We start from the raw sequence: 23886 nt of genomic DNA, 5'->3' as shown, positions 1-23886 counted from the left end.
TTACGGTTACAGAAGTCAACAAATGAGAGCGCCTGGGGAATGGGAGTGATGCTGGGGGCTGCAGGGCCTGGGTTAACCTCTACATCACCAGAGGAACAGAGGAGGAGTAGGATAAGGGTACGGAAAAAAGGCTATAAGAACTGGTCGTCTAGTACGTTCGGAACAGAGAGTAAAAGGAGCAGGTTTCTGGGCACAGTAGAATAGATTCAAGGCATAATGTACAGACAAAGGTATGGTAGGATGTGAATACAGTGGAGGTAAGCCTATGCATTGAGTGACGGTGAGAGAGATATTGTCTCTAGAAACATCATTGAAACCAGGTGAGGTCACCGCATGTGTGGGAGGTGGAACTAAAGGGTTAACTAAGGCGTATTGAGCAGGGCTAGAGGCTCTACAGTGAAATAATAATTACTAACCAAATTTAGCAATGGACAAGGCATATTGACATTAGGGAGAGGCATGCGTAGCCGAGTGATCATAGGGGTCCAGTGAGTGGCTTGGCGGGCCGGAGGCACGGCGATTCAGGCAGCTAGCAGGCCGGGGCTAGCAAGCTAGAAGAATGTATACATGAACAATAGGGCAAGTGCTGTGCAAGTGCTGTATTTTGAGTCTTGAGATCCTGTGCAGTATCAGTTGAGGTGGTCTGATCTCTCAGAGGAAGTGACTAGGTCTAAGTGCCGTTACCTCACCCTGTCCTTTACTGTAATGCACCTTCAGCAAAGAAATTATTCTACTTTTCTACTAATGGGCTGTTGACCTGACCCCTTGCAATTACCTCATGGTTATCCTACTCTCATTTAGTCTTAACTTATTGTAGAGAAAAAAGTTACCTTCCCTTACCTACAAGTTTGTACACTTATTTCAGTTTTTCCGTAGTGTTGATTTACACCTCACTTCTTCATAGATCACAATATCTGGTCTGTAGGGGGGTGTGTGTGTGTGTGAGACTGTGTGTTTGTGTGAGAATCATGCAGTGTGCGTAAGGATGGATATTTCTCAGCTCTCATATCCATGCCTCTCCTCCTTTGCTCCCTCTTTAACTGTTATCTTAGAGTGTGATGACAGGCTGAAGGGCTTCAGTGCCATGGCAACCAGACTGGTGAGTATTTCATGCCGTCTGTCATGTCAAATGCTGGTATGCCACCATCTATGCAGGGTTACATGGTTCAGTTGATGGCAGAAATGGGAAGTTATCCAGAAAATAATAAACACAACCTGACAATAAAACAGGTTAGAAGAAAAGCCACTTATACCCGTGAGACCATGTTGCTTACAATTCAGCTCCACATTCTATTTCTTTTGAGCTATCTACGGTAGTGACAGTACAGTCCCCTGTATGGGAATATATGCCCCTCAGTCGACCTCAAAAAACAATAATGATGAAGTGAACAAATCCATAATGCTAGGTAAATAAATCAATAGGCTTGCTGCTCACAGAATGCAGCGGCTCTTTTTAGCAGCAGTGGTCTGTGGGTTTAGGAAAACCCCGTTGGGTCCGAGTGGATGCCGAAATACAGCAGCCTGGATTGAGCCCACCCTTTGGAACAGTATTGACTGATTCAGCAGCTGAGGTAATCAGTGGAAGGAGATACAAATATGACCCCCCCCCCAACACACACACACACACACACACACACACACACACACACACACACACACACACACACACACACACACACACACACACACACACACACACACACCAGAGGAAGCTGGTGGTTTGAGATATAGGAGGACGGGCTCATTGTGATGGCTGGAATGGAATAAATGGAACGGAGTCAAATATGTGGTTTCCATATGTTTGATACTGTTACATTTATTCCATTCCAGTCTTTGTAATGGGCCCAAACTCCTATAGCTCCTCCCACCAGCCTCCTCTGACACACACACACACACATTCAAACACACATATACACACACACAAAACCAATCAACTCCCCAATTCTCTGCCAGCCCCATATGTTCTCCTCCACCTCAGTTGTGAAAATCATAAGGATCTGATGAAAGGCCGTTTATGTACTGGTGTTTCTAGCTATGCGTCAATTTCCTAAAAACAGCACGTGGATATTAGTTTGTTATTGACAAATGGTCCGACAGTGTAGTTTCTTTGCGGCAATTACTTTTACTTTGGGAATGATGCCACATATTCAGAGTGAGGCAGCCCCGCTATTTCCTTGGCCTTTGACCCCTGAGTAGAAAACGTGTTTGTCAATTTTGACTTGTTCAATAATTAGAGAACAGTCCAATACAGTGGCATCATATACAACCCCACATTCAGGAGAGGATGCAGGAAAAGACTAGCCAGAGTCACTCAGAGAAATTGCATTGTTGTGAGAAGACGAAACAATACACAAAATCAAACAACAATGACTCCAATGTCACGGGTCTCTCGAAACTTTGCCTGAGCAGAGTTCATGTCATTTCAAACCCAAACTGTACCTTTTCTTACCGGATCAAGGAACCTCGTCAATGTACTGTAATCCTACTAAGTATTCTGTGTGCTCCCTCTCATGCTGTGATGATGTTGTTCACAATTTAGCATTGTGAAACGCAGGTGGAATTAGTATTCACCTTGTGGTACACTCCTTGTGTCGTTTTATATGTGTTCAAAGCCATAGCCTTTCTAAGCGGATGCCACTTGAGATGTACTGATGCGAGCCAGGTTTCCCATATCAGCTTTGTTTCCATCCAGTAAAATAAAGCCTCAGTGAATAGGCTTATTATTCCAAATAGACATGAAGGGATGCTAACACTTTTTTCCATCCACCAAATCAGTGTCCATAAAACGGTATTCATTGTCCCCATTATCTTTTACTGTTACTTGTAATTGTTACGAACGACCTTCGTTCTGACCACCGTTGCAGTGTGTGCGTGTGAGTTTGCACGGACACCTTGGTATCTTTAATCCCCCCAGTGTGTCCTCCTGGGAAAATGACAGCCATTGTTTTGGTAGGTGTTTCCAGAAAGCTGTTTCTTTTGTTTGATACGGCTGATGTTGAGTGTGATACAGGAACGAGAGACTTAACCTGGGTGGCTAAATGAAGTATCGATCCAAACACAGTGGCTCCCTGGCCTTGCCATCACCTTGTCACCATGTTGTGCATTACACACCTGTCCGCTCACCCTTTCTGATTGTAAGGGGATTCGGTGTGGGGGGAGGTCTTGAATAAACGATTACTCGGTGGTGTTGAAAAGGAGGCCGGGTAATATTGTTTTGAGGAGAAGTCATTTAGAACACAACCTAATTTGGCCGCCTATCATTTATTTGCCCCATGTCTCTCTCAATCCTGATTCAATTCTTTCCCCTTCCATTAATCATCAGCGTTGTCAGGGCAGGTTTATCAAAGGTATGAGGTTATAAATGCGACACATGGCCTCAATTTACCCATAGAAGGAAAGGAGAAACAGGTCTGCCGGGAGAGATTTGATAATGACTTGTCTTTGTGATGTATATGGCTGTCAGTCTAAGTGGAAGTGCAAGGTTCTGTCATACACAGTGGAGTTGGCAGTTTGTTGTACAGCGTGAGCCTACATGTACCGATTGCGGTGAAGGTCACAGAGGATGGTCGATGGTTGAACAAAGGTGTGTGGATGCTGTATGCGTCATTGTGAGTGAATGCTCAGTATTTCCAGATAGCCCACTCACTGGCATACTGTAAATGCACATGCTCCTTTCTGGAGAAATCATTAATACAATATTTACTTAGGAAATAATAAACCCTTTCTTTGGTCCCAGCATGATTAGCTAACATTAAAACATACCGGTATCAAAGAACTGAAACTGCCTAAACATTAGTCATATTCCTGATTTAATTCTATTCAAATCAGTGTACTACACATCACTGCACTGAATACTGCATTTCCTGTGATAAATCCAAAGCAAGCTAAAGTCAAAAGCATTTTTGAAGGAAATAGTTAAATCCATGGAATATGTAGCCTGTACAATTAAATGGTCAGAAAATGGGAACTGAGAACTGAGAAAGCGATTTTCTAAAAGATGGATTTAGCTGAAAAGTATTTACACATTTACAAAAGCTCTCTAGAGAGCAAACAGTGTAGCTCGCATTGGAAACGGAGTGCTTCAGAGGCTATAGTCTGGTGGATCCAGTGAAAGTAGCACAGCGGGTACATAAATTGTAGAAGACATCCAATCAAATATCCCCTGCACTTTATGAAATCAATTTCTCTGAGCCTCCTAGTTAAATCCTCATTATATGTCATCTCTCTCTGTCCCAACTCACACCCGGACGCTTTATAAACGCTGAAGCATGTAAATATACAGCTCCGGCGCACACTGCATGAATTAAACCCAAATCTCACTCATGAATTTTAATGCCACGTTTTCTAATATATATTTCCCGAGATGCATCTCGTATAGGTGGGGTGCTTTACTGAAGCGATGTGCATCTTCTGTACCACAGATGGAGGCATGAGACTGTAAATTATCACGCAGGGCTGACAACTGTTAAAGCTATTACAATATTGCATTGGTAGAGCGTGGAATGAGCCCTGGCCTCTCCTGTGCTCTGTGACGGCTGAACCAGGGCCTTGTGGAGGAATTATGATATTCAATTTTAGATCAGTAACACACACTCCTCTCAGGCATTGTAAAAACTAGGATAACAGGATGAGTTTCACGGTCCTTTCCCTTCAATTGCTGCCATTCAAAGTGGGCCTATGAATATGGATGGGGAGGCAGTAACGTGCTGAGAGATCCAAACTGACTCCAAATGCTCAGGAGTGAAGTGGGAAGTGTTGTTTGTTGTACAGGAATACTGGAGGGCCAAAAGAAATTGAGTAATTACAATAACTAGTAAGAATGATGATTGACACACAACTCCCAAAAAGGTGAAACAATACTTCTTAATTGAGATCATATATATTTTTTTTTTACCCACAAGGCTATTGTAAGAAAGTACAGAGTGCAGGTGAAGCACGTCTTTTGCCATTTGGCATCAACATCATGGTCATTTCTCCCTAACTAAGCAATTCAGACGAGAGAAGCTACATTCTAGAGACATCCTACATTTTATTGATCTCCAAACAACCAACATTTCTATTGCTCGTGCAATTTCTGTCTCAACAATGTGATAAATTGTCACACGGACAGGTGGAAATCCAGCTGATTTTCATGGCCAGGACCTCAAAGCCAATAGCACACAACAGAGGACCCAGAGGCAATAGAAAGAAAAGTTGTAAAAAAAAAACAAAAACAAGCCAATGAGTCCAGCTCATTAAAATCATTAAAAGTAATGGAAGTCAAGCCACCAGAGTGGTAAAGTTTTAATGTCCTACCAACATGAAAAAATACTATAGTATACTATGATATAAATACTATAGTATTCACTGTAGTGTTTTTGCAGACCTTACTGTAGTATTCACTGTAGTATACTGTAGCATTTACATTTCACTATAGTATATGCTATAGTAATTACTGTAGTGTTTTGAGGACTGTAGTATACTACTTTTTTGTAAATTCTACAGTATTATTCACATGTAATAATAATAATAATATTACAGTATCTGTAGTATTTACTGTAGTGTTTTTATTTACATTACTGTAGTATTTACTATGGTGTTTTTGTTTAATTATTTTAGACATAGAAGTGGAGGCTTTCTCCTGGAGGAAACCTACTGGAGAAATACTAAAAGAGCAAATTGTCCATAATCTGTAACAGTGGAGGCTGCTGAGGGGAGAATGGCTCATAATAATGGCCGGAACAGAGCGAATGGGATGTTATCAAACACATGGAAACCATTTGATACCATTCCACTTATTCCGCTCCAGCCACTGCCATGAGCCCATCCCCCCCCAATTAAGGTGCCACCAACATCCTGTGTCCTGTAGGTAGGACTGGAGTCTGAATGGATATTTTCTATAACCTGTAGGGAACACAATATATGGTCTATACTTGGCATATAGGTTTCTCACTTATGGGTGACACAAATTGGTACATGGGGGAGGGGAATTGTCAGAGTATAGGCCAATGAAATACTGTAGTGTTTTCACAGACACTGAAGTACTCATTTAAAAAAATAAATAATAATACTGTAGTATTTACAACCATTTTTTGTGTGAATAATACTGTATTATTTGCTATAGTATTCTACAGTATACAACACGATTCTATACTAAGTACTACAAATGATCAAGGGATACTACAGTGTGTAGTATAGTATTCTACAGTATACTGCATCATTTGTTAGTTTACTATAACTACCGTACTTACTAAGGTGCAAGGCAGACAGTCGTGCAGCATGGCCTGGCTGTCTCTCTGTGGAGCAGCCAGCTGCTCTCCTCAGGCCTCTCCTGGTTGGACCTATCCATTAACATTCAGCTTCATTAGAATTGGTCTCATTAAGAGTGGGACTATGTAGGTGTAGTCCAGCGGTTGCCTTCCTTGACATCACACAGGTGTATTTTAGACGTAGAGCATTTCCCCAGTGCAGAACCAGGACATGGAGGAAAGTCATCTCTGTGTTGTCACCTAGCCTGGTTCCAGATCTGTTTGTGGTTTCTTGGTAAATCCTATGGTCATTGTTAAGAACCCTTTTAGGTTCTAGATAGCACCTTATTCTACGAGTGTAGCTTGTCTTATTTCAGTAGTCTGCTAGGATTAGAGGTTCTTCCAGAGTATGCAACCGTTGTCTGGAATGTGACTAGCAGAGCTGGCATTAATCTAAACCAAGGTCACCGGGCCTCCGCCTGCTATTTGTTTTTTTACCTGGGTGTTCTGACTAAACCTGCTTTAACCGACTGTCTCCAAGTGATTACGGCACAAACCCACTGGGCACAGACGGCAATTCAACGTCTATTCCACGTCGGTTCAACATCATTTCATTGAAACGACGTGAAAACAACGTTGATTCGACCGTTGGGTGCCCAGTGAGAATGCAAGTGAGATGCTCAGATCAAGTCAGGAGTATCAACTGTGGGGTCAAGGCCGTGCTGGTGGTAGGTGAGCTAGCGATGGACAGGGTACACAACTGGACTGAGTGGTCATGATAACGTCCGACTGAAACGCCTTCTATTACATCATACTGTAGAGCCGGAAATAAAAAGCCATGTGTCTGCAATATCATCAGATTAAGATCTCAAACGTAACTCTCATTGAACCACTATCTAATAAATGCAAGCCATGAAAAGAACATTTAATCTTTGAGATTTAGAAGTAATTATATAGAGAGAGAATCATAAAATCAGGAATTACTTTGGAGAACGCTCCCAATTATCTGGGAGACTGTTTGATAAATAATAGACACGGCAGACGATTCATATAAGCCCAGAGTAAAGCTGGGGTAAACAGTCCACTTCTGTTCTCGCTCAACACTGTAATCCTCCAATTACCAGCACTAAATCTCCACACCATTACCCACAACGCTGCCTGCAGCAGTTACAGCTCAGCTGTCGTTCTGCGTGAAATAAGAAGTTTACAGAGACGGGCAGCAATAAAGAGTACTGGGGTAGTAAGGTAGCCAGCCTACTGTGTGCTTTGCTTTGGTGGTACACTAATGGAAATCTGGTGCATTAGTGCCATCTGCTGTTCGTTTGAAGCGTTGGCTGACAAATGTTTTGGAACACACTTCAGGACAGGGATACTTTACAATCAAAAGCCAAACCCATTTTTTTGCATAGTATGGAGGTGTATCGAATTGTCTTCCTTCATTAGATAACAGCGCCCCTAGAGCCAAGTTAAGACAGTAGTATCCAATTATACAGCAATCAACAGTCACGTCACCCGGTATTCTCTTGTATTCCTTGTGTTTTCCGTATCTATGTTATTGCTTTTATTACTGTATCGTTGGGAAAGAGCTCGCAAGAAAGCATTTCACTGTGCTGTTTTACAACTGCTGTACCCTGTGCATGTGACAAATCAACTTTGAAACTTGAAATCAACTCGAGCTTACAGAAGGGTATGGAGCATTTACAGTAAATTCCTTCAGACAAATCTGAAAAGAAGACAAGCATATATTATTCCTCTTTGGTTCTGAATAGTGTTTATTATGGTTCGAATTCAATAGTATCATCATCATCATCATACATATAGATGACAACAAACCAACGTCAATGATTCACACACTTGGTACACAGCACAGACTTGGTACACATCATATAAACTCAGCAAAACAAGCAACGTCCTCTCACTGTCAACTGCGTTTATTTTCAGCAAACTTAACGTGTAAATATTTGTATGAACATAACAAGATTCAACAACTGAGACATAAACTGAACAAGTTCCACAGACATGTGACTAACAGAAATGGAATAATGCGTCCCTGAACAGGGGGGGTTAAAATCAAAAGTAAAAAAAAGTCAGTATCTGGTGTGGCCATCTCCTCCTCGTGGACTGCACCAGATTTGCCAGTGCTTGCTGTGCGATGTTATCCCACTCTTCCACCAAGGCACCTGCAAGTTCCCGGACATTTCTGGGGGGAATATCCCTAGCCCTAGCCCTCACCCTCCAATCCAACAGGTCCCAGACGTGCTCAATGGGATTGAGATCCGGGCTCTTCGCTGGCCATGGCAGAACACTGACATTCCTGTCTTGCAGGAAATCACACACAGAAAGAGCAGTATGGCTGGTGGCATTGTCATGCTGGAGGGTCATGTCAGGATGAGCCTGCAGGAAGGGTACCACATGAGGGAGGAGGATGTCTTCCCTGTAACGAACAGCGTTGAGATTGCCTGCAATGACAACAAGCTCAGTCCGATGATGCTGTGACTGTACTCCAGAGTACAGGCCTCGGTGTAACGCTCATTCCTTCGACGATAAACGCGAATCCGACCATCACCCCTGGTGAGACAAAACCGCGACTCGTCAGTGAAGAGCACTTTTTGCCAGTCCTGTCAGGTCCAGCGACGGTGGGTTTGTGCCCATAGGCTACGTTGTTGCCGGTGATGTCTGGTGAGGACCTGCCTTACAAGTTTTCATAACTGTGACCTTAATTGCCTACCGTCTGTAAGCTGTTAGTGTCTTAACGACCGTTCCACAGGTGCATGTTCATTAATTGCTTATGGTTCATTGAACAAGCATGGGAAATAGTATTTAAACCCATTACAATGAAGATCTGTGAAGTTATTTGGATTTTTACGAATTATCTTTGAAAGACAGGGTCCTGACAAAGGGACATTTCTTTTTTTGCTGAGTTTATGACTCGCTTATACCACTGCTTCCCACTAGTGGTGAATATATAACATCACACACTTCCTGGTAGTTACTGTCCCATTGAGAATTGCTTGAACATAGCGACAGTCCAAAAACAGTAGATAACACCAATCTTGATCAGGCATGGTACAGTTGTTTTGTAGCAGTTCTATGCTTCTGCAGTCCAATGGAGAGAATGGCAGCCACATGGAATCTAAAAAAGACAGTACACAAATTTTAATCATCTATATAACCATTAGTAGCATAATGCCCAGGTACAGTTATCCCTTCTCCTCTTACTGTGGTGGTCAAGTGCTCCTTTGGTCCCCTGTCTGTTGTGGTATTACCAGAGTCTAGAGATCTCATCATTCGAGCGAAGATAGCTCTCATCTCAATCTTTTCCCCACAATATTGACAAAGAGGAAAGACAGCCCAAATGCTCATATAAATAGATCTGTATAAATGAGCAATCCACAGGAATGTATTTCACTTTCTTTCTATTAATCAAAACATCAGAATAACCCCTACTCTCTGTGTGACAGTCAGTAGGAGGGGTCAGAGTTTAGAGGTGAACCAGGGCCTGCTGACCTTTAGGGCTGATGAAGGGCTGTCCTGTTGACACACCCTGCGGATGTCCTCCCAGGAGCTCAGAAGCCTGCCGTCTGCAGCGCATAGCCTGGAGGCGGACCATGACAGGGCCAGCCTCACAGTACTGCAGCTCAGCAGCTGAAACATATAGCAACACAGTCACCGAGGAGATATAGGGGGCGCTGTTTGTAACGTGCTAGCTATATTTTGTGAAAAATATTAATTCTGCGGCATGAAATTCATTTGAGTCATTTAGCAGACGCTCTTATCCAGAGCGACTTACAGGAGCAATTAGGGTTAAGTGCTTTTGCTCAAGGGTACATTGACAGATTTTTCCCATAGTCAGCTCGGGGATTCAAACCAGTTATTGGCCCAATGTTCTTAACTGCTAGGCTACCTGGCGCCTCCTCTCTCTTTATCACAAAATATAGCATGCTACAAACGGCGCCCCATAGACAACCTAGACTGGAGTATGATATCAGACTCTCTATTTGGAGGAAGTACCTCTTCGATGCTTTGCCCCAGACGTGGACAGATACATGCCTGTCTCCACTGTGGTACACCTTAACTCTTGACATCAGGCTGATGGTACAGTTCCTGGGAGTTCTTCTGTGGAAGTGGCCTCCATCTCACCAAGTCGAGTCTGAAAAGAAAAAAAAGGGATTATCAACGCCACATGATTATAAGGTCACTATCTAACCTCTGAAGGATCAAAACCCTTATAAGGTCACTATTTAACCTCTGAAGGATCAAAACCCTTATAAGGTCACTATTTAACCTCTGAAGGATCAAAACCCTTATAAGGTCACTATCTAACCTCTGAAGGATCAAAACCCTTATAAGGTCACTATCTAACCTCTGAAGGATCAAAACCCTTATAAGGTCACTATCTAACCTCTGAAGGATCAAAACCCTTATAAGGTCACTATCTAACCTCTGAAGGATCAAAACCCTTATAAGGTCACTATCTAACCTCTGAAGGGTCAAAACCCTTATATGGTCACTATCTAACCTCTGAAGGATCAAAACCCTTATAAGGTCACTATCTAACCTCTGAAAGATCAAAACCCTTATAAGGTCACTATCTAACCTCTGAAGGATCAAAACCCTTATAAGGTCACTATCTAACCTCTGAAGGACCAAAACCCTGCCACTACCATGCTCCTCAGTACTGTGCTTATATCAGAAGAGTGCTCTCAGAGTGTCTACCAGTGATGCAGTTTCACATTTGACATTGGACATGTTAGTCATTTAGCAGATGCTCTTATCCAGAGCGACTTATAGTGAAGTATGTTCATCTTAAGGTAGCTGGGTGAGACAACCCCATATCACAGTCGCAGTAAGTGCATTTTCGTTATCAGTAAAGTCAGAGCTAGCAGGAAAAGACAAGCGAAAGTATTATTATTTTGTTGTGCAACAAGTACATCCATACCTCAGTGTTGTGCAGCTCCTGGTCCAGAGTCAGTTCCTCATGGCTGGGCTGTAGCCAGCTTTGCTCAACCACCACAGGCCTGGCAGGACCCTGGGTGGGTACCAGGGAGGCTGGGCACCAGGGAGGCTGGGCCTGGTCTGGAGAGACGGCAGGCTGGGTGAAAGCAGGGGTAGAGAGGGGACACTGTTAGGGGCCATTCTACACCCAAGATTGTACCCGTGCGTACAAGGAGGAACACTGCCTATACTAACGGAGCTGCAATGTCATTGAATGAGCAAATCTAGTTTACTCCCCCATAGTACACGACGAGGACACGGGATGGCCGGGTTCCACCATCCAGCTCTCGCCAGCTTACATTCGGTTTCGCCACATGGATTCGCAACGGTTAGGTCAGGGATGGTAGATCAGGCTAGCCACACGACACTAGATTTTCAAATGTCACAGAATTGAAATCTGTTCACCGGGATGCATTATCGCCCTGTATTTCATGAAGCCACAGCAGCCACGATGGATAGAAAGCAGAGCAAACCTTTCAGGTGCCTCACCTTGTGTCTCTTGATCTCTAGATCAGTCAGTACGCTCTCTCCTTCTGGAGCCACAGAGCCCTCTGCAGCTTCCCTCTTCCCCTGACAACTGAGGCAACATGACGCACACGCCGGGATTATGTGTATAGAAAAGTGTTGTGCTTTACAAACCCCCTAATTGCTGCCCGAGTTCGTACAAGGCTTAAGCAAAGAGAACATTATCTGCAAAATCATCATCCAGGCAGAAAAACACACGTCTCATTAGCATCTCGCCATTACAGGCCATGCATGAAATGTGTTATTAACTGAAGAAGCGTCTCGTCTGGGTTGGGCCTCCCCCCCAGGGCAATGCTGCCATGATTCACCCACAGGCAAGAAAATAACTGAACAAGAATAAACAGGATGGACTAATATGCTGTAGTAGTAAGAGAAAGGAACAAGGAAATGACTCTACATTTATTTACATCCAATTTCATAATATCAAATTCCCTTAGCAAATGCAAGCACCATTGTGTGTGTGTATCTCACCATCTGAAGGGAGGTAGGGCTCTCCACAGGACACCCAGATATGGATGGGGGACCTCAGTATTAGCGCCAGCAGACCGTCATCTACAGAGCTCATGTCCTCAGCACTTACCTGGAACACTGTCTCTGAACCTGAGGTTAGAGGAGAGGTCAGTGTCAAAAGTCAACAGATACTGGTTATCAGAAAGGTCATCTAACCTCTGTGTGTCTGTGTCATCCTGCAGACAGTCATTGAGGGCCCAGGCTTTGAGCTGATGCAGGGTGAGTACCTGAGCTCTGGGTAGCTGGAGCAGGCGGGTGCACTCTGACAACAACTACAGATACACAGAAACGCATACATTCAATTCATACCGTCCACCTAGAAAACAACAAAGTCATACACTGTCTATTTGCCTGTTTCAGTGGCCCCTGTGGTGTCTCACCAGAGGCATTGTTGCCGCCGTGATCAGCTGGCCCTCCTCCAGGCCCCCCTGCCCATTCCAGTGGGCCAAGAGCTTCACGCTCGGCTTGGTCCGGGCTGCGCTGCACACCTCTGGGGACGGCGTCTGCTTCTGCAGCACCGCAGCCTCTGTCCTCAGTGACTCCCAGACACTCGTCTAGACGCTGCAGAGTGACGTCTGCCGCAGACTCACTGAGCTCCGTCTGCAGGAGGACACAGCTGGAGTCTTAGTCCCTCACAGACAGATATGCAGACATACGGACACAGACACACACACACACACACATACACACACTCTCCTGGGGGTTCATAAGGAGAACATGTTTACTTCAGTGCAGCCATCTGCACCGCCTTGGATAATAAACTTTACACCCACTTGATTTCAGGGAATGCTGTAGGGGGATATTGGATGTTCCACTACCCAGCCTGGGTAGTAACACAGTAAATGTGTGACAATAAAATCAGTATGATATGTTACGTTGGGTATGGTTACATAAGAGAGAAGGTTACATAAGCCAACAACTTGGTTGTGGAGGATGGGTGGGTGTGTAACGCGAACGTCTAGCAACCCATTTTAGCTAATTAGCAACTTTGCAATGACTTAGCGTGTTAGATAACCCTTCCCCTAACCCTAGCTAAAGTTAGCCGCCACTAATTGAAATTCGTAACATATCATATGAATTGTAATTCGTAACATATCATACGAAACGGATGATGGACATCCGCAAATGAACACATATCATACGAAACGTACCATGTCATACTAAATGGAGGGAGACAGATTTACGTTTACTATGTTACGTCTACCCCCAAGTCCAGGTTGCACTACCTGGTGGACCTTTAGGATCCTGAAGTGTCCAGTTGGGCTGAGCTGGTGGTTGTGACTGGCCATACAGCAGAGGGAGGAGGATCCTGGAGGAAGCTTCTGGAGAACTCCTCTCCCTCTCAGCCCAGTGGAACAGCTAGGACACACCTTCACTCTGCTCCCACTCACACCTGACCTGGCGAAGGAGAAACCCTGCCCCCACATAGCACAGTATGAGATACTGTAGAGTACAGAGGAGGCTGGTGGTAGGAGATATAGGAGGACAGACTCATTGTAATGGCTGGAATGGAATTAATGGAATGGTACCAAACACATCAAACACATGGAAACAACGTATCTGACTCTGTTCCATAATTATATTCCAGCCATTACAATGATCCCCTCCTATAACTAGCCTCCTCTGGTATAGTGCATACAGAATTATTCCGAGAGTATGCAATACTGTATAGGCACAGCATTATTCCCAAAGAACGACCTAAGCAAAGGAGGATGTACAGCTGGTATCCAAAATGTACCACTCCTTTCTAATCTTCCTATAATCCTCATAACCAGAGCATAAAACCACAGAATACTCTAAAAGTGTACAGCAGAACAGAATGGGTGTGGATACCTAGCACTGTGTCAAGTACAGTGTGCTACAGCAGTTGTTCTGGACTGGTTCTGGTATACCTGCTGGTGTAGTGGTTCTGGGGACACACAGGCGGTACCCACTGAGGCCTGATTGGCTGCAGTCACTTCCTGGTCCAGAGATGAGGTGTAGAATGCATTCAGAACCGTAAGATCTGGAAACCAGCCCCACTTCTGGTTGGCTGCTCCGTCACTATAGGGCTTGTATTTCTGAAAAGGCAATATATAAAAGAGATCAAACCATGATACTTTCAGTATGTACTTGTTGTTGTACTTGTTCGTTGTTGTTGTTGTGAGTCTTACCTGTAGGACTACAGAGCAGCTTGTGAGGAGAGGGGGTTCAGAGCAGGAGTCTCCTGGGGGGATTGTAGTCATGGAAACAGACAATACCAGCTCAGGGTTGGCCAACAGATGAAGAGTCCTGTGTGAAGAGACAAACAATAATCAAAACAAAGAGTATCTTTATAACAACTACTTTCATAAACGTTTCCCAATGGCTTCCCAAAACACGAAAAGACCTTTGACCCTGTCATTTTGGATCTCATAGGCACAGTACAGTGCCCTAGACAGGGTCAAAGGGGGTCAACTAATAAATCAGTGTGATGTGGGAGGATAGACAGACAGGGTCACGCTCTGACATTAGTATCAATTCACATGGGGTCCATTCTCCTACCTCTCTCCCTCATTCAGTGTCCAACGTTGGTTTGAGTAAGACGGGTTACTGTGTACCAACTGGAGGGGTGACCCTGCTTTTACCCCACCTTCCCCCACTGCCCCATGGCCAGCGACCCAAACAGCCAGACAGGGGTTTCTGCAGCTTACTATCTTGCCCTTACTGAACTCGAACGGCTGTCTGTGGGCCTGTGTGATGCTCCTACCGCGCTGCTGCAACCTATAGAGAAACAACACAGAGAGAGAAAGCAGAAATAATTGACACATAATGCCATGAAAATCTAGAACAATGGAGCACTGGTGCTAGTGAAACAGAATATCCTGTCAACCCCACAGAAACAAAGGCTGTATGTTTGTTTAAATCAGCTTAACCTGTTCTTATCAGGTTGGTCAGTATTACTGCAGCCATTTTCCACAACATTTCGTATTACATCTTCCTCGTGGTTCCCTTGCTATGGGTATTTGAAAGTAGGGTACATATTTATTTTCTGGTGAGCTCTTGAGTGCGAGTCCCTTCCGAAACAGAAAAGCACACATGATGTCAAGACGCAAATAACATTGAAAGAGGGACTTCTTTTCATGAAGCTAAACACATTTACAAGACAATAACGGACGGACATAATGACATATTATGCAGTTTTAGTATGCAGGATCAGAGAGTGGACCTGAATGGCCTTGTTAGTTGTTACTGACAGACTCACATGAGACTGTTGTGGTGGTCACGATCATGATCAGCACTCTCCTCCTGGGGCGTTGACTCTTTGGCTCTGCTCTTCATAGAAAACACCACAGGGGGCCACAGTGAGCAGAGAGCCCTCCTGTATCTCACCTCTTACCTCCAGTATCATATCTGGGGAGACAGCAAGGAAACATAAGACTCTACTGCACACATCACATAAACGCAGAGAAAGAGGGTAAAATTGTTTTCATAATATTTCTTCAATATGTAGGCCTAATGACATGCCACAGTTCAGAATGCATTGCCATTGATGGACGTATGCACGTTTTATGAGTGCTGATTGGTCTTCTGGGATGTACCAACCATGCTGGTGGCAGAGGGTGCAGTAGTGGCGGATCTGGGACACGTCCTGCTCCAGGTGGAGAAGGTGGCGCTGTTTGGACACTCTACCATGGCTGAGATGAGGGTTAACCCACGGCTGCCCACAGGACACATATTTTTGTCCAAAAAGTTGACTTATGAGTTAACTTTTAACTCATAAGAAAAAAGTTTAAAAAGTTGATTCAAAAGTATGATTTCAATACCAGCTGGTCTGGAATCAGATCTTGGAGTAGAGTTCTCTCCCTGCCGTCTGTGAGGAAGAGCCTGAGAGCAGCGTGGGGCAGATGAAGAGCTTCTGTGCACCTGAGAAGAAAGAATTACAGTCTAGATTGACTGTACTGTTCTACCCTTCCCAACCACGAGGGGAAATGAAAATAAATATATTTTTTGTCATGAATATATTTCAATTCAACTTGAGGTTTTACCTCTCAAGGAACTGCTGAAACTCAAGGCTGTGGATTTCTGCCGTGTTAATGTTTTCCCTCTCCCTGCTGGCGCCTCTTTCTGCTTTGAGTCTCTGTGCTGTGCTGGCGAGAGGCTTCCTACTGCACAGATGAATGGAGGGAAACAGAATCATAATCAGTTCTATTCCCTGGCCTCACACGGCTGCGAGGGGGATCGTAACGAGGAATTAACTTATGCAAATGATGCCCCAGATTCCAGGCCTGAGCCCGTAATGAAGGAGAGGCTGACACAGACTGAAAGGTCAAAGGTCAGGCAGGCTGCATGTGCTCATCTGTAAACGGGAACCCAGGGCAGCTTTATTTACTTTGCTCCAAAGACGGAGAACTGATTGAGTTAATTAGGAGGTACAAATTATATTCCTGGATCAGAAACTCCAATTTCAGGCTTGACTTTACCTTGAGTGAATGAACACTCATTGGTGGGTTGTGTGGGGGTTGAAGGCTATGCATTCTTTTCCAAATGATTGGTGAACAGTAGAGAGTCCTCTTACTTCTGAATCAGGCCTAATGTGCTAATACATATATGATCTGAAGCAAAATTAATACAGCTACATAAATCATCTCATTTGAGACTAAGGGATCTTTTTCAGGATGTGTAAAATCCTGCGGTGAGAACATCAGGCCTAAACCAGAACCATAAGTGTGCCCCCTACTAAATGTGCAGCTATCGCTATGATTTACATGTACATTTTAGTAATTTAGCAGATGCTCTTATCCAGAGGGACTTACTTTACAGATGCTTCAGGCTTTTGACTGATGCTACTATACCACTGGTGTACTATGCAATATTTAAAACGGAACTGTAATTGACAATATTGTGTTGCCTATAGTGGATGTGGAATGAGATGTACCCACATACTTAAGATGTCAGTGTCAGAGAGGAGGGTGTAGAAGAACTGAGAGGATATTGTCCTCACCAAGTGTTCAGTATAAGGTTGGGTACTGTAACAGTTATGGCCTTGGCCTTTTCTACCCCCTGTCTGTTTCTCAGTACCCTCAATCTCACTGGTGCAGGTCTGAAACAGTGCCATTTCCTGTTGGAGTCAGTCAGTGCTGGCGCACAGGGGACTAGGGCACTCTCCAGTGGCCAGCTCAGGTCCTGCAGAGGCATTCAAAAGTGTAAAGTAGTCTGGTTATTCTTCCCTCTGGTGTGTGTCTCAACACTGTCAGTGCAAATGAATGAGCAAACTACACTTCCAAGGCAAGTTAAGGTTGCACAAAAGCTGAAAAGCACAGGATATATTTTATATCTTACCCTACAATGGGCCTACGACACCCACATGCAAACGCACACACATACCTTATGATTATTCCATTATATACGATTTCATGATAAAACAACCTGTTAAACATTTGTTAGTCTCTATTCAATGAGTGTAAAATGTGAACCTGTCAGTCAGTGGTTGTGCTCAGTAGACCGATTCATTCCTAACAGGCCTGTCATGCTCCTGTCCGACTTGCCTCATCTGATCCTTCAGACAGACAGACAGAGGAGATATGCCATGGCATAACAACACAGATCCACTCTGACAGTCAGTCAGCATGTTGCTCCTCGCTCTAACAGACTGGGTACTTTGAGAGAGATTTCTCAGCCAATACACACACATATTATCCAGAGTGCACTGTGTGTGTGGACCATTGACCATGGCTGTCTGGGTTGCTTTGATATAGGCCTTCATTTTATTCTGGACCCTTTAGAGACTAGCACTCACTGGACTGAATGTATGTACCCTGGACCAGTTCCAGGTGTACCATGGATCTCGTACTGGCCCATACAAGAAGAGGGCTCACCTGGTTGAGCTCTCCACTGGGCAGAGAGGGCCACATGTAGGTCAGCTTGTTCCACTCTGGGTTCTCTACCTTGGACGGCTTCCATTGGCCCGCTCTTCTCAGCCCCTCCTGTTTGATGGCTCATCTGACAGAGAGGAACACACATAGGGATATTCACAGAACCTTATGTAAGAAATTGATTTTTAGAGTGGCAAAGAGCCACACATTGAGGCCACTGGTCACGAGACCAGTGAACAGATGGGGTTTGGGCTAGACCCTGTGGGTGGGGTGGTGGGAGGTCGAGCTGGACCCTGGGGCTGGGGTGCAGGGTACATGGGGCTGGGGTGCTGGGAGACAGGATAGATGGGACTGGGTGGCCAGCAGCATTCCATAGCCCATAGCAGCCTTAGGGAAGGGACCTCTAACCTCAGAGCCATCACTGGCTGCTCATTTCACTGACATTGACAGGCAGACCACCCCCCCCCCACCCCACCCCCACCCCGGGCATTGACACACAGGGCTGCGGTGGAGGGTCATGTCCAGATTTGACAGCTTCCCCCACTTCCTTTGAATGAGACCTGCATTCGTAAGCTCTGGTGTCTGATTATATACTGTTGCACAATACTACGGAGCCCTGAGACAACGTGATGTGCATTTGCTGTAACAAAACAATACTATTTCTCTCATTGTCCACTAGGTGGAGACCACACTCTGTGGAATATGTGGCACTTACATTCCCCCAACAAAAGTTATTTTTATCTGTCTCAAATATATATGTCTATCTGTTCCTCCTCCTCTGTGTATCTTTCCATGTGTCCTCTTTTGCGCTCTGCCTTTTTGTTTATCTGTAAACTTTGCCTCAGGGGAAAAGTTCATCGTAGAAGTACTATTGTATTCCGAAGGCCACTGCCCTGCAATGTTGAACTGGCTTGACACATTGTGGCATCTACTATATCATACTTCTAACCATTGTCAATTCAGACGGCCTATCTATACTGAACAGGGAGGGACACTATGCACCCAAAACGTCTCTGCTATCCTGTAGAACAAAACACTGAACCGAATTACATCAGGGTAAAGCCAATTTTGAATTCAATCACTTTTTGACAGCACTCCTTTTGATTTGAATGAAACCTTCCATACACATTTGCCCATTGTCGAAGCGCTCAGAAAGTTTTTGCCAAAACATTCACGAGATGAAGATGCTCAAAGTTGACCCATTTTGCCCTACCATACTATGAGACATCCATGTCTTCATCACTGGAAAAGATAAACGGTTGAGACTGATATAATTGAAAAGCTTACAAACATGGTTGTTAAACTCTTTTTTTAATTTCTGTATTCCTTTTCATGGTTTCAATGCGAGTACATTTGAACTCTGTAAATAAAAATGCGTTCTTTTTTTTTTAACCTTTAACGTCAATTATTTAAAACGCATAAACTCCTTAAAATTCACTTATGTTGAAGCTTAGTCCCTATTTTACATAGTCTAATGTTTTTGTGTTGTTCCCAGCATTGGTTGAGACACAACATGCTCTTGAATGCATAGTGGGCGTCATGTCTTGGCTGATAAATGTACTAAAATTGACTTTCAAATGGTACCACAAAGATGGTTGGAGGTCCACACATACCAGAGAATATTGACTTGAATGGGAATATCTGTTGTTTTAAATTATACTGTCAATCTTCTATAGAAAACCGATTGAAATCCTAGAACTATAGATGATAGAAAATACATGTCCATTTAAGTTAACATTCGACGGTGGGTGGACCGGCGGTCATCTTTGTTGTAGTAATTACAAATAAAAATTGCAATTACATTTAAATATCATTGGTGTACCAGCTAAATTGCAGTGGTTTGAAGGGATAGGTCCATTCTATGAATTCTATTTCTATGATTGAAATGACACCCACCCTGTATTCAGGTTTATACATTTTGCAATCATTTACATTTTATTAAAGAAATAACAAAACAGTTTGACAACACTATTTGTAAGATTTGAAATGCTATCAAACTCAACCGTTTATATTTTACTGTGATGAAGACCTGGATGTCTCGTGGTAGGGTGGGGTGTAAAATGAACACCTTCATCTCCAGAATGTTTTGGCATTCATGTCCAAAAAGTAACTTTATGACCACTTCTTCCATGGGCAAACATGTATGGATATTTATTTTTTAATTGAACAGGATGTTATCAAAAAGTGATTGAATTCAAATGGATTCACCCATGAGGAAATGGCTAACATCTGACAGTGCTAATTGTTATGGGGAAAGCTATGGGAAAGCTATGATGATTTGACTATATGACTGTAAGATGTGTTTTTGATTTGAGACAGAATATGATGTTGTCTTTTGAGGGAGAATGTATCTTTTTTTTCTTTGGTGAGTAGTAGGGTGTTATCACAAAAATGTCATTGTACTCCTCAGGCCCTCATGTCTCTGTTTGTCTGTGAATGTGTGTGTGGGTGTGTGAGAGAGTGAGTGAATAGAAGGATAGGGGTTCTGCACCCCATGACTCCCAGCTGTGAATTATTTAACAGGGACATCCTTTCTCTAAATGTCTCCTGCTTGCTAAGAGAGTAGTGTTTCCTGTCTGTCTGTCACTGGTTTCCTGACTGTCACATTTAGGGAGAATATGGCTGCTTCGGTGGACACAGACACATTATGGACAATCTCGGCAGCACTGTGGAATAATGCTGATCGCCACATGGATACTGTCTTATCTAATGGGACCATCCAAATATGCATGTTCTGATACATTTGAAGAGATGCGTTTTAATGTCCATCCCAGTGTTTGATACCAGGACACACAGATACTGTTTCCCCTCTGTTAGACAGTTGTGCACTTAAACCACATATTGTAAACACTCCACAACACTCTAATAAGCAATTTGGATTTTCTATAAGGAAATCCACTGGCATGATTGTTTCCCTCCACCCTCCAATCTACGTGCACCTCCTCGCAGAGGATTTTCTCATCTCGAAAATAGCTTTCAAATTACAGGCCTCGCATTTGTTGTGTGTGTGACCAAAACAATTATGAAAGTCTAAAGAATTGGGTAATTAAAAGTTAATTTCTGCTCATCAGATCACTTTTTTTCGGTGGCGGGGAGCTGTTCCGCTCCCTCTGCCGGGTGTTTACGTCCTCGTCGGCGTTCTGCAGGCCTAGCAGCCCATCAAGGCTGACATTTAAATGGGCCGGTGTTCAACACAAATGTAATGACAGGACTGCATCCGATGGGGACCCCTGCTGGGATGATTACCGCTGAACGCCGGCCCCTGGTTTCCCTCAATCAGACACGGAGAGGGGGGCGAAGGACACACACACACACGCACACACACAGAGAGAATGGTGGCCATTTACATTCCCAGCACCGTGATTAACTTTTATGCAAAGGAGGGTTCTGATCTCAGCTCCTATCTCACCTGCATCATCAAACGCAAACTGAAAATACACCATAAAGAACCTTCCCTCCCTCCCTACATGCAGACACACACAAACACAGCATTACAGAAAGAGATGGCAACCCACATGAGGGTCTGCCAGCGAACTTTTCTCCAAGAGCATATCAAAAATACAAAATAATTTACAATATCATATACTACTACATGTAGTCTACTACAACAGAATATAAATAGAATTTCAATCGAAAATATATAAGAGAGTATGTCTACAGTCAGAGAGACAGAGAGAGACAGAGACAGAGAGAGAGAGAGAGAGAGAGAGAGAGAGAGAGCGATGGCAGTAGAATGTAGTGGGCAGGTTGCCCCCCCTCCTCTCCTCTTGTGGCCCTCGGGTGTCCTGGTCACCTCGTCAGTGAACAGATGACTTTGCCACCCGCGCTCCCCCCGTCTCTGCAAAGACACACCGGGACAGAGAATGGGCCCCGGGACAGACCCCCAACCTGAGGAGCGCAGCTGGCACCACTGGCCCTGCGTGACCTCCACAAGGTCAGGCTGAGCTGTCTTTCCTGTAGGCCCCAGTGACATCATCACAATGGCTGAGTGACACTGTGTGACCTTAGTACCATGTGACACTGGGCTCCTCTGACTACCCTACAGTCTACTAACTGTAACCCATTCGAGATGCGTATTTGTAACAGTGAAATAGTGCACCTGCTGCTCTTAGAGAAGGCTTGTGATCAGAAGCATGTTAAGCAAGACACACACACATTCTGTTGAACTCACAACCTGTCCCCCCTAACCCTGACTCCCTCGGCCATGACGGCAGGGTGCATTCAGTCACCTAGCCTCCTCGCTCCTCTCTCCAGTATGAAACCTGCCACCATCTCTGTGCTATTGATCATTATGGCCATTGGGGTGCTATTGATCATTATGGCCATTGGGCCTTCAGGGGGGCTCACTCTCCTCACTCCAGCCCTGTAGCCCCCCAACCTACCCCAACAGCCCCACGCTGGCCTAGCGGTCCCAGCCCAAATGCTATGTGACAGGGTGCTGGAGCCCATCACCTGGGGTCAGATGTACGGCTGGAGACCTTCTGCTCCGCCGCTCACGACTGGACACACACGCCACGACTGGTCACAAACGCCACGCAGCAGACAAACTCCCAACAGATTGTTCCTGACACTAGATATATGTCTGTGTCCCAACAGGGTAATCAAAGGCAGTTTTGTGTGTGTGTGTGTGTGTGTGTGTGTGTACAATGTCAAGCAAACATCCTGGATGACAAGTCCCTCTGTGGGTTGGCGCGTTGCAGGGTGACTAAACACTATCAGTCGTGGCGGGGGGGGAAGTCTGGAGGACAGAGGGATGGAGATGTCACTGACAGTAGAGCCCGTGGATGCTTAGGGGCCTGGGGTGAAAACAGCCGTCTCAGAGGGACAGCTCTATCTGAACAACCACTCGTGTTGGAGACAGACGCTTCAGTAAAACTACCGAAAATTGCAACAGATCTCAACTTATTGCATTTTTTGAGAAAGAAAGAAAGAAAGAAAGAAAGAAAGAAAGAAAGAAAGAAAGAAAGAAAGAAAGAAAGAAAGAAAGAAAGAAAGAAAGAACGAGTCAGCATTGGGTCTGTCCTGGGGGAGAACATCTGTCCCCTCAGATGTTCAGACCAAAACAGCAATCAAAGAAAAATATGACATTTAAGTAGAGCCATAAAATCTCATTGTTAAAAAAACTCTTGTTGTTATTATCTTATGGCTTGTGTCTACTGCATGCTGTGATAGTAGTTTTCACCATAGACTGTTTGGCATGAGGATGAATGACCACAAGCAAATGTTAAGCAGCTCTCCGTACTTGGAGAGTTCCATTCATTAACGTGGGCCGGTTGCTGAGTGTAACTAAGTGTTGTGACCTAGACAAGGTGTAGATGTAAAAGCCCTGTCTGGGGTGTTTACCATGTGGATGGAGGTAGCTTAATGGACGCCACTGTGTTGCTAAAGTGACAGAGAGGTCACAGCAAACACAGACTCCTGTTGTTTACCTAATGCTAAAACCCAACGGCGGAGGGCTTAATCCAACGCTAATGTGGTACTGCTGCTGGCAACTTAATTACAGGGCACACTCAATAGAGAAATCAAATGTAAATGACTGGAAGGAGGAAAAGACATGCTGGGAAGTTTGGCTAGAGACGCATAGTAATGTTGCTTATAATATTGGACTTCAATCAAATCAAATCGTATTTGTCACATGCGCCGCATACAACAGGTGTAGACCTTGTAGTGAAATGCTTACTTACAAGCCCTTAACCAACAATGCTTAAGAAGTTAAGATTTAATAAAAAAAACAAGTGTTAAGTAAAAAATAGGCCAGGCACCACAAAAATACAGTATTTTTTACCTTAATCATA

The 23886-nt window shown here is 44.2% G+C and overlaps 1 protein-coding gene and 1 non-coding gene across 15 annotated transcripts in view; both read right to left on the bottom strand.

Annotated features, from left to right (window-relative positions):
• Positions 1–5608: 5608 nt before the first annotated feature.
• LOC115152517 (U7 small nuclear RNA) lies at positions 5609–5663 on the bottom strand. Its single transcript, XR_003867518.1, has one exon. It is a non-coding gene; the product is annotated as a U7 small nuclear RNA (small nuclear RNA).
• Positions 5664–9089: 3426 nt separating this feature from the next.
• Positions 9090–23886, bottom strand: part of LOC115152276 (doublecortin domain-containing protein 1) — a 37874-nt gene continuing 23077 nt past the window's right edge. For 5 of the 14 annotated variants that reach the window (XM_029696991.1, XM_029696990.1, XM_029696996.1 and 2 more), the window contains exons 7-20: positions 18095–18218; positions 16265–16384; positions 16043–16142; positions 15822–15936; positions 15481–15629; positions 14781–14999; positions 14411–14528; positions 14150–14317; positions 13484–13672; positions 12638–12857; positions 11167–12529; positions 10239–10377; positions 9735–9872; positions 9090–9360 (exon numbers count right to left, since the gene is read on the bottom strand). In XM_029696991.1, the coding sequence (XP_029552851.1) occupies positions 12444–12529; positions 12638–12857; positions 13484–13672; positions 14150–14317; positions 14411–14528; positions 14781–14999; positions 15481–15557 (1077 nt within the window). In that variant the 5' untranslated portion in view covers positions 15558–15629; positions 15822–15936; positions 16043–16142; positions 16265–16384; positions 18095–18218 and the 3' untranslated portion in view covers positions 9090–9360; positions 9735–9872; positions 10239–10377; positions 11167–12443. Of the gene's footprint in view, positions 9361–9734; positions 9873–10238; positions 10378–11166; positions 12530–12637; positions 12858–13483; positions 13673–14149; positions 14318–14410; positions 14529–14780; positions 15000–15480; positions 15630–15821; positions 15937–16042; positions 16143–16264; positions 16385–17297; positions 17416–18094; positions 18219–23886 lie in introns of those variants that run through there. The other 9 variants (XM_029696992.1, XM_029696997.1, XM_029697002.1 and 6 more) reach the window with 9 other exon arrangements.

Source organism: Salmo trutta, chromosome 17 (genome assembly GCF_901001165.1).
Source record: "Salmo trutta chromosome 17, fSalTru1.1, whole genome shotgun sequence".
Taxonomy (NCBI): domain Eukaryota; kingdom Metazoa; phylum Chordata; class Actinopteri; order Salmoniformes; family Salmonidae; genus Salmo; species Salmo trutta.
This window is presented reverse-complemented; position numbering and strand designations above follow the sequence as displayed.